This window comes from Polistes canadensis, unplaced genomic scaffold (genome assembly GCF_001313835.1).
Source record: "Polistes canadensis isolate GaletaPanama2010 unplaced genomic scaffold, ASM131383v1 scaffold_32, whole genome shotgun sequence".
NCBI lineage: Eukaryota > Metazoa > Arthropoda > Insecta > Hymenoptera > Vespidae > Polistes > Polistes canadensis.
In genome coordinates, this window is record NW_014569579.1 from 723,160 (window position 1) to 734,503 (window position 11,344).

General features: G+C 27.1%; 2 protein-coding genes across 2 annotated transcripts; both read left to right on the forward strand.

The window, feature by feature from the left end:
• The first annotated feature begins 258 nt into the window (after positions 1 to 258).
• Positions 259 to 4,377, forward strand: LOC106784235 (protein yellow-like). The gene is made up of 6 exons (XM_014743562.1): positions 259 to 301; positions 1,425 to 1,688; positions 1,786 to 1,985; positions 2,091 to 2,298; positions 2,705 to 3,040; positions 4,027 to 4,377. Exons 2-6 carry the CDS (start codon positions 1,430 to 1,432, stop codon positions 4,215 to 4,217), a joined length of 1,194 nt encoding a protein of 397 aa, XP_014599048.1. The 5' UTR covers positions 259 to 301; positions 1,425 to 1,429; the 3' UTR covers positions 4,218 to 4,377.
• Positions 4,378 to 6,430: 2,053 nt separating this feature from the next.
• LOC106784236 (torsin-1A-like) lies at positions 6,431 to 8,109 on the forward strand. Its single transcript, XM_014743563.1, has 3 exons — positions 6,431 to 6,795; positions 6,895 to 7,160; positions 7,244 to 8,109. Exons 1-3 carry the CDS (start codon positions 6,615 to 6,617, stop codon positions 7,802 to 7,804), a joined length of 1,008 nt encoding a protein of 335 aa, XP_014599049.1. The 5' UTR covers positions 6,431 to 6,614; the 3' UTR covers positions 7,805 to 8,109.
• The last annotated feature ends 3,235 nt before the right edge of the window (positions 8,110 to 11,344 follow it).

The following is an 11,344-nucleotide window of genomic DNA, read 5'->3' on the forward strand; positions in this document are numbered from 1 at the left end:
CGAAAAAATATTTCAAAAGTAACGAACAAAAATATGTTAACAAATTATATAAAATCATACGAAAATTGTATACAAAATCGTATTAATAATTACATCATTTAATTAATTCATACCTCAATTCTTTGATTCTTGAGGTAACGCATTGAACAATTCGTTCGGAACTTATACATGTTTTCATGACAAACACATACAACAACGTATACTACACTATGGTTCCTGCTTATATAGGACTGTTCGTCGTACTATGCAGCCATTCCACCTTGTACCGTTCTCTGGAAGACTAGTTCTTTGTTCCCAAACGGTAAGTATAGCCAGAATTACATAGTTATCGATTCACAAAATTTATACACCAACCTTAACATTTGAAAAAACTTTCCTGTTATTCATATTGCTATTTTATATCATTTGCGAAAGATTATCTTTTTTACGCTACGAATTATTAATAAACAAATTTCGTTTGATAATTCAATTGATTGAATTATCAAGAAGAATTGATAAAACGTAAATTCCAAAACTATTTATTTATTCTTTTTCGATATTGAAGATTTCCAAAAGGAATAAAAATGTACACGCTCAATAATGTGTTAATAAATTTCTTTGAACCTTTATTTCGTTTAACGCAGGATTTATTTTCATTCTTCATTACTTCACATTTTTACGAATTGTCACATAAAAAGTAAAAAAAATGTTGAATCTTTTATATAACTTTTTTATTCTAATAACTTCCATTAAGAAATTATTAAGTTTCAAAGTATACATATAATAAAATAAACCATTTTTTTATTGTCTTCGCCTGTTTCAAAATTTAATAGTAATCCTCTTCATAACATAGAAGAATTTTTATTAAATATCTAATATTTACAAAAGAATTTTCTAATGTCTATGAATAAATATTACATTCTATAAATTTACATAATTAAACATTTATATAATAATAAGATAAATATGAATGAACAGGATTTAAATTTCGATATTACGAAATAAATCTTATGAAAGCATAAATTATAATTTTCTTCGAAAGTTTTTTTATTGTTTCATTTTTAAACATCGCATACTACGAACCAATGAAACATGACGTTACAGAAATTAATGTTGTTTACATTTTTAGAAGAGAGAAAGTATAGTGCCTTTCAATTCAAATGTATAACGAGGAAGTAAAACACTTTCACATTTAATACACTGAATGGTTCGATGTACACTTAATAACTGTTACCTTCATATTTTACAAAAGAATTATATAGTTGACATTAATGAAACTATGTTCAAGATCATTTATAATTTATTCACTAATTATGAATCTAAATCCAATATTAAAAATATTGTAAAAATTGATTATAAAATATTGTAAAAATATAGTAAAAATTTACTATACGAATATAATTTTTTTATCTTTTTTTATCTTTTTATCTTTTCTTTGAATCCAGGTAGAATGTATATTTTATTTTTATTATTCCTGGCTGTTGCCAGTGGCCATACTTTCGATAAACTTTATTCCTGGAAACAAGTTAATTTTAATTTTCCGAATGAAAATATCCGAGAAGCTTACATCAAATCAGGAGATTACATAGAAGAAAATAATTTGCCTCTGGGTCTGGCAGTTTCGAAAGATAAAATGATAATTACTGTCCCTAGATGGAAGAATGGTGTATTCTCTAATTTAAATTATGTATGGTTAAATGACACTAGTGGTAAGTTACAAAATAAAAAAATAATGATATAATAAGAAAAAGATATACGAAAATAATGATAATAACAATAAAAATAAAAAAAATTAATTATTTATAGAATCACCAATATTAACTCCATATCCTGATTTTGAATCGAACGATATAAATATGACAGATAGTATAGTAAGCATATTTCGTGTTAGAATCGATGAATGTAATCGTCTTTGGGCTGTCGATACAGGAATAGATGATATTTATGGTAAATCTACGGTCATACAACCTGCCAGGATCATAGTGTTCGATCTAAATACAGATAAGGTTAATACAAGTAATTTATTTATTCGTATTAGTTTAATATAATGAAATACAAACATAAGAAATTTATCTCTATTATTCAATAATATGATATTATTTTCAAATTAGATCATTCGAAAATATACTTTAAAGGATTCTGATCAAAAACCCAACTCCTTTATAGCTGATCTCGTTGTGGACTCAAAACCTGATGCTTGTGAAGATGCTTATGCTTATCTTACAGATTTTTCAGGCTACGGTTTGGTAGTTTACAGTTGGGCTAAGAATAATTCCTGGAGAATCGAGCACAATTACTTTAACTTCGATCCATTACAAGGTGAGGATTTTTGTAATCTAACGCTTTGCAATGTCATGTTACTTTAAAATCATACACTTATACATTAATATTTTTTAAATCTTATAGTATTATTTTTAGCACTAAAGTAATCATCTCTCTTTCTATCTCCCTCTCTCTTTCTCTCCCTCTCTCTCTCTCTCTCTCTCTCTCTCTCTCGTATTCAAAGATTAATATTTATAAATTATAATTAATATAATATAATTATACACTAGTATAAATTACAAGTATTGTAAGTTTTTCACATTATAGGTATAATTTGTTTTTCAAATATCATAAATATTGTGTGTGGATTACCGTATGTTTACAAATTAAATGTAATATTAAATCATAAAAGAAAAAAGATATAAAGAAAGAAATAATAATGGATTTTTATATTTTGTCGCAGGTGATTATAATATCAGCGGTTATAATTTTCAATGGACCGATGGTCTCTTTGGTCTTGCCTTGACTCCGTTCCAAGTTGACGGATACCGGACTCTTTACTTTCACGCTATGTCTGGAATAACAGAGTTCTACGTGTCAACTGAGGTTTTACAAGATGATACGTTAACCCTATCAAATAATTACCATGCGTTCCACGTTGCTGGAAACAAAGGACCAAAGAGCCAAGGACCTTCGTCGGTTATTGACCAGGAAACTCGAATCGCCTATTTCACTCAAGTACAAAAGAATGGAATAAGTTGTTGGGACACCGATGTGAAATTGACTCCAGAGACGTTTAGTAAGTACACTCTAATTTTATCCAATAATTATAACCAAATCTAAAATCTCCGTTATTTTTTATTTTATGAAAAAAATGCTCAGAACAAATTTACATTTTGTTGAGAGACACACATAAAAAGAATTTTTTTTCACGGTTATCTTTTACGAGATTTCTGGGTTATTAGGATTTTTTTAAATAGAACCTTAAAATTCTTTTTTTTTCGAATTAATTCTTAGAGACATTTTGAGTAAAAAAGTATTGAAGTTTTATGTTAAAAAAAAGTTGAAGTATTTTGAGAAAAAATTTGACGGTTGACGTAACTGTAACAAGTCATATCTTTTTTTGCTTTAAATTTACCAAACAATATCAGAGAAAAGATGGATATATTCATGATTATAATTTTATTACCAATTATCAATTCACGCAAAAATATTTTAGAACTCGTCATATATGAATGTCTTTCCAAACCAAAAATAATTGAGATAATTCAAATGATAATAATTATTAGATCATTCGTAATAATAGATAGATATTTACAATTATTTGTTTAGAAAAAGAGAATATAATATCTACACATTTGGGTTAGACTTAATATTAGACTTAATCAATTATTCCAAAGAGAATTTACGTATATTATAAAATAATTGAAATAAATAAGCAAGATTGTTAGAGAAAATTATGATTACCAGTCGATAGAATTCATAACAAGAAAATAAATTATCAATAATGATAATCGCATAAATAAAGTAACTAGAGACATCGGTGCTATGTACGAACTTATTTTTAAATCAAGGAAATTACAATATCCTGTTGCATAAAAAATATAAATCCTTACGTAAATTGTATGAATTAATTTATGCTCTTTTCATACTTCGTTACGTAAGATCTTTTTCAGAAATCTTAAAAGTATCGATCAACAATGACATTAAATTAAATAATGCTTTTATCCTTAATCATATGCTATTTATCACTGCATACGTAATAGTAATCATTTTTTCTTTCAGTTCTGATAGGCCAAGATAATGAAACAATGGTTTATCCAAATGATTTAGCTATCGATAATGATTCAAAAAAATTATATGTGCTATCTGATAATTTACCTAAATTTGAACGCTCTAATTTAAGTAAGAAAGAAAGTAATTATTTCATTACCGTAGCTTCTTTGGATTCGATTTCCAAATATTGTAAAGCTTAAATTCTGATGTAATTTCAATTACGATAGACATATTTTTTAATCCATTTAAAATACATAAAATGCTTAATTATTAAATATTCGTATATATAATTTCTAAAATAACAAAACTTTAATATGAATGTAAAATGAAGTTCAACTATATATTTTATTTCTTATAATTACTTTTAACGCGTATAAATATAATAATTAATTATTCATTTAAAAATGAAATAATTAAGTGAATTCTAATATTTGCATATTTCACATTTTGAATGATCTATTTTGGACAATTTATTTTTTATGGATAATATATACAATTGTAGACATTGACGTTTCATAATATAATCAAATAAATGTATTATGAATAAAATATTATACTATACAATTTTCTACACTCATTTATACCCGCGTACATTTTTCTAATATAATCAATTAATTGTAAGAATCGTGTAAAATACAAGAATTATAAATTAATATAAGATTATTCACTTATCACATTTAAAACATTTTTCAAGTTATAAATACAAAAACTTTAATATTTAAAAATATTGTTTTTATAGAATTATCTATTTATTATCTTATATTATATTTATTTGTAATTACATAAAATAGGGAATAAAATATAAGATATTTACAAGTAAATTTGTGCACTATCGTACAAAATCTTGAATAAACGCTAAATTTGACTAAACTGGGTGCTAGTTTTTAGATATTTATTAGTTAAAAGTTCAATAAAACAATGTAAAACTAATTAGAGCGTGTGAATTGGTGAGAAATTTGACTTAGAGCTTTTTTAATAGATATTTCTAATACCCGCATCGGCAAAAAATAAGTAACAGCATACTCTACATTAGCAACTACATGTATTATTTATGTGAATTTTTAAAAACATTATACAATATTACTTACTGTCAGACAAAGATTCCATATTTATATATTGAAATCGAACAAATATTCATTGCACTATACGTGTTTAAAAAACACCATTACTTTCAGGGCGTAGTGAGTCACAAATGCGATGTGCTAGACTCTGACATTTCAACTGATAATTTATAGGTGTACATAAGCACTTATCAATAACAAATGATTGAAAAAAACCATTTCCTATATAACCACGTTTTCGGGATTTGGCCAAATTGTGCGCCGTTAGGCTTATAGACGGTCATAAAATAAGTTAATGTTACTACTGATGACTTATCGTTACGATAGTAATCTTATTCACATTAATACAAAAAAAATTATAGGTTCATATATTTGGTTTACGCATTCGGTCGAGCGATCAGTAATCCGAAGCTATTATTCATGTAATTATGCCTGAACGCTTCTAAGGCCATATCCTTTTTAGTGAAAAAAAGCAACGATACCCTTAGGGATATCGTGAATTGAAAGGCTTAAAACAATGTGAAATTATTAGGTGAAGCCACAATAAGGAAATCATTTATTTTCTATGTATTGAAAAGGTAAGACATCTGTGCGAGTTGAAACATTTATTCTAGAAACGTTTATTTTCTACAATTTTCTATTGTTTATATTGTTTTATCTTTATTTTTATTTATATTACTTACCGTTAAAAAATAAAATGACCGTGTCCCAATAGCGGTTCAAACTTTTTTTTACCTAATTGAGTTTTTTCGATGTTTTCGGCGTGAAATATATTCTATGATTAGGATCGAATAACTTCCTATAGAAGACATCTTAAGGGAAACGATTCGATTACCTGTTTTTTTGCGTATGAATCTTCCCTCTAACAGTTGGAGTCTTCCTATTTCTGAACAAAATTTAGTTATACTCGCTTTTGTATAACAAATCGTATGTATATGTTACCGTGAAAACCGAAATTGACGAATGTCAAGATTCAGATGTTCGCTTGTCAATACATATTAAAATTAATTAATATGTGTAGAAAATAGTAATTGTATTTGCACGGTGTGAGAGCCGGGAAACAAAAAAGACCGCGCTTAGCGTATAGCAGAAACCTCGGTAGTAGGAAATGCTCCCATTGGCTGCTTGTCGGGTGTTGCGCATGCAGTGTTCTCATTATGCCAGACGTTGAGTGTAAAGCTCCTTTACACGTTCATGAAAGAGCTCCGAAATGTGGGATGCTTTTACACGACTGTATTTACTAGCGCCATCATGTGACCATCTTCTATACTAATCATTCTTCTTCCACCTGTTTTCTATAAAATATTTTACACTCTCAACCATTCTTTGTATCATTTGCCCTTATGTATTACTATTAGTTTAATGCTTGATATGTTAACATAATATACAAGTTTTTTTTTTATAATGATAAAAAATTAGATATAACATAAGTGTATCTCTAAAGCGAATCTTTAAAGATAATAATTTAACTTTTAAATAGACTAATTAAAATAACTATTTTTTATTATATAAATTATAAATAAATTTCTAATAAATATGATTGTAGTTTTATATGTTGCTCTGTTAACGAGTTACGTTACATTAACATCATGTGAAATATTTACAACGATAGGAGTAATAGGTATTACCACTACCATAGGATCTTATTACTATAAGCAAATTCATTGCAGCATTACTGAATGCTGTTCAGATGAATATGTCAAACTTGATGTGGCAAGTACGTATGAATCGCATATTACTTATCCTTACAAGTTATAAAAGAAATATTAAGAAATGTTTTTGATTTCAACCTTCTTATATTTACATCTTTCCTTAGGGCTTGACAAACTTATGCAAAATAAGCTGTACGGTCAGCACATTGCTTATAAAACAATATTAAATGCATTATATGGTTATTCAAATAATAAAGAACAAGGAAAAGCATTAACATTAAGTTTTCATGGTCCTCCAGGAACTGGTAAGAATTATGTAGCCAAGTTTATCGCAGAATCCTTATTCAAAAAAGGGATTGAAAGTAAATTCTTTCATTTTTTTAATGGTAGAACTGATTTTCCATTAAAAGATGAAATTGAATTTTATAAGGTGAATAAAATAATTAATATCAACATTATTGCAACTAAAGAAATAAAAGATATTAAATTTTAATTATAACCTACAAAATATAGGTAGTACTGCAGAATAAAATCAAAGCTGCGTTAACAGCTTGTCCAAGATCATTATTTGTTTTTGATGAAGTAGATAAAATGCCAGAAGGAATACTAAATATTCTTGTACCTTTCTTGGATTATAATTCATGGCCAACAGAAAATCTAGAAAATAAAGCAATTTTTATATTTTTATCAAACACTGGTAGTAGACAAATTGTACAAAGGTTATTAAATCTTTGGGAAAGTGGTGTAAAGAGGAATGATACTAGGCTTCAAGATTTTGAAAATTTAATATCCATCGGAGCGTTCAATGAAAAAGGAGGATTTCATCTTAGCGATACTATAGAAACTAGTGTTATTGATCATTATATTCCTTTTCTTCCATTGGAACAAGAAGACGTTAAAAAGTGTGTAATAATGGCATTTAAGAAAAGAGGAGTTAAAGCAACTACAGAAATGATAGAGGAAGCTTTATCGCATTTGACATTTGATCCACCGCCTCATAATTTATATTCCAAATCTGGTTGTAAAAGAATAGAACAAAAAGTAACTATTTTACTGTACTCTTATGTAAAATAATCGTTTTTTATTATATTTATCTTAAAAAGTATTAAGAAAATCTTTAGAATTTAATACATTCTGTGCTACATGTAGCATATATAGTATACAATGGCATATTTATTTATACCCATTATTATGAACGTGGTCTAAGTCATATATCTCTTGTTTCGAGATATTTAAAGGATTATATTTGAACACTAAATAAAAACTATATAATGTAATGAAGACTCTATAGCTAAACGAAATTTAAATGCAGTATCGCATTTGAAATGTCCCAGAGAAGAAAAGTCAAATACAAGTAATAAATAAACTCATAATATTCAGTAGATTTATTTGATATTGTTTTTTATCTTTGAATATGTCCACAAATTCTGTGAAAAAGTAATAAGAAAACGTATAAAATATAAGTGGAGAATATTAAAAAGAGCGAAATTCTGAGTCTAAAAATGAGCAAATTGAAAGTGAGCATGATTTGTTTGATATTGAGGAGTAAAAAATTTGGAACATCCGTAGAGGACAAAAGCATCGAAGATTTTTATTTAATTCCAAAAGGGAAAATGATCAAAATTTCCAGAAAATTAAAATGTCTTTAGATGGACTATTTGGCAACAAATAAAATAAAGTCAAATGATTAAGAAACTAACAGTATTTTAAATTTGCAAGCTTTATCAAATACTTTTTTCACAACAAAAAACAATTCTGACTCTTTGACAACAAACGAAAAAACAATTTTAGTGGTTTTTTTTTTATACTGTTTTAATATTAGTTTTCAGTTGTTTTTTCATCAATAGCATTTTTCAAAAATCCCTTATCTTAAGGTGCAACCCCTTGGTGACGCTTGACGCTGATTTTCAGCGTTAAATTATGGCTCTATCAAGCTAAAATAAGTAGAGTCATGTCCAGCGGAAAAAAAATGAGCAACAAAAAAGTTCATTAATATTGAAAGTCGATATCTCGAGATATACTTAAAGTCCCTAACCTCCTTTTTAATATTATTGTCATAATTATCGTTTATTACATATATAAACAAATACTTACATCCTCAAAGAGTTTCATTCCTTTTGATTGAATTATTGAAATATATTTAAATAAGAATTATTTTTGTTTAATGTTTTGAATTTTAAATTTCTTTATTAATAAACAATACAGCTATTTTCAACTTACCAATGTAGATTATTTTAATTATGAATTGACGCTGAAGCCAAATAAAAAGCTTATTTGCGTTTAACTTTTTACAATTTAACGCTCAACATTACTCCACTTATTTCAGCTAGATAGAGCCTTAATTTGACGCTCAAAATCAGCGTCAAGCGTCACCATGGGGGTTTAGGAAAAAGAATACAGAAGTACATAGAAGCTCACAAGTCCCATTTTTATCTACTTAGTTTCATTTTTGTTATAACCAGAACTACCAATGGGCGATAGTATGTACAATACTGTATTCTTTGATAGAATTGTACCGTCACCACGTTAAGTACAGCACAAAAAAGTTGGCATAGAAACGCAACTGCAAAAAAAAAAAATATTAATTGCTCACTAATTGCTCAATCAAAATGCATAATTTCTCACTTTAATTATTAATTATTTAATTAGTTATTAATAATTTCAAAATAAAAAACATTTTTTCTCATTTCTAAGCAAAGCAATGAAGTTTGTTATTGTTTTTTCTTTTCAATCAATTGCTCACTTTTTGTTTGTCCGGCTCCTATAAAAACTTTATTATATTAAATACTTTTTATTTATCGATAATTAGTTGCAAATAATTATTACATAATTATTACGGTAGAATACTATCAAAGAATATTGTATTCTTTACATTTTATTCAATACAATATTCTTTGATAGTATATATAGTATAGTTATATTGTAAAAAGATTTTAAATAATTATATTTGATTTTTAGTCTTTAAATACGTGTGTACCTTCAGAAATGCGTTTTTTATACATATATATTTTAAAAAGTAGAAGAAAATCTAAACGAGTAGATGATAAATCCAACGATGATCACCTGTAACAAAAAGAAAACTATATTAATCATACAATCAAGTGATACAACAGTCTAACATACAAATCGTCCAGTTCGCAGAGATGCACTTTTCAACTGAATTTTTTATTTATTTTTATCGAATCTCTATTTATCGTTGTAATGAAATTAAATTTAAACGCGTGATTTTACATTTACATAAAATATATAAAAATAAAAAAAATAGGAAAATTACAAATATTAAGTTACTACAAAAAATAATATCTATTAATTATTATGAAATACTTTTAAGCTGCATTAAATAGAAAAAAAATTGCAAATTTAATAAAATACGATCAAAATGAAAAATTTTAAAGACGAAACAAGAAAAAAGAAATTACTGTAATATTTAATAACTAAACGTTACTTAAGCTTCAAAATTTAATATTACGAAAATTTTAATATTTTTGACTCTAACTAACACATATGCATCTTTTGGACGATATAAACACGAATTTGGTGTCCCAAGGAGATGGAATGGTCCATCATCTCCAATTACAACTACAAATTAATGACGAGCAAAAAAATAATATAATAAAATATGACTAAAGAGCTATTCTCGAAAAGTTCTAACTTGCTGTTGAACCTTTGAAAATAACTCAATAGTCTATGCAGTTGCCCTCTTGAGCCACAATTAAGTGGGGGCCTCTTCGGCATTAGCCTTTTCTTTCTTCATGCCCTAAACACTGCAGTGAGACTTTTTTTAACATTTACTCGAATGCCTCAACAGATATTTGATCTACTCGATGAACCTATTATTAACACTTAGCATTTAACAAATTAAATAATATCAAACAAAAGCAGAAACTTTGTAATACATCTTATGGTCTTACTTTTTTACTCGACTACTTTTATCTTTTATCTTTATTCTACTTTGTATTTACTATACATATATAAAAAATAAAGTATTTTCAGTAGGAATTACTAAACAGCAAAGTGTTAATATACTTAATATTAATGAAGTATCCAACGTATTCAACTATCTTCATTTTTTCTTAAAAAATTAATTTTTAAGAAAACGCAAAGACTTTTGAATCGTTCGATACTGATTTATATCTCGCGATACAGAGCATCAGTAATATATGCAAAAAATACAAGAAATATTTAAATGATAAATGAATCTAAAGTTTGCTGAAACTTTGTATAATACCCGGAGAAGGAATTGTCCACTCCTGAGTGGAAATTACAATCGCGCGACTTCTCCGGTCTCTACTTACTTACAAATTAAATAAATTCACACCTAAGTATGCTACCTGCTTGTCTATTACCCATATTTAAAAAGATCAAATATACATACATACCCACCCACTCACTCCACGACTCTCTCACATACCACCAGGGTGCAAAAGCCTAAACTAGAGAGCATGCCCCGGGGCACCTCTGACACCCAAGTTCAAACGCGTGTTTTCTAAACTTATGGGAGTACGTACCAATGCTTTAATCGTCTGCCAAGGCTAGTGATTATTGCATAAATGACTAATGCAAAAATACATGTATAAACTAGTATATATGCATACTAGTTATATACGAGTATAT

Coding starts and splice junctions, on each gene's coding strand:
- LOC106784235 (XM_014743562.1), top strand. CDS start 1,430: ATGTATATTTTATTTTTATTATTCCTGGCTGTTGCCAGTGGCCATACT. Junction 1,689..1,785: donor ATGGTTAAATGACACTAGTG/GTAAGTTACAAA, acceptor AATTATTTATAG/AATCACCAATATTAACTCCA. Junction 3,041..4,026: donor ATTGACTCCAGAGACGTTTA/GTAAGTACACTC, acceptor TTTTTCTTTCAG/TTCTGATAGGCCAAGATAAT.
- LOC106784236 (XM_014743563.1), top strand. CDS start 6,615: ATGATTGTAGTTTTATATGTTGCTCTGTTAACGAGTTACGTTACATTA. Junction 6,796..6,894: donor TGTCAAACTTGATGTGGCAA/GTACGTATGAAT, acceptor ATCTTTCCTTAG/GGCTTGACAAACTTATGCAA. Junction 7,161..7,243: donor ATGAAATTGAATTTTATAAG/GTGAATAAAATA, acceptor TACAAAATATAG/GTAGTACTGCAGAATAAAAT.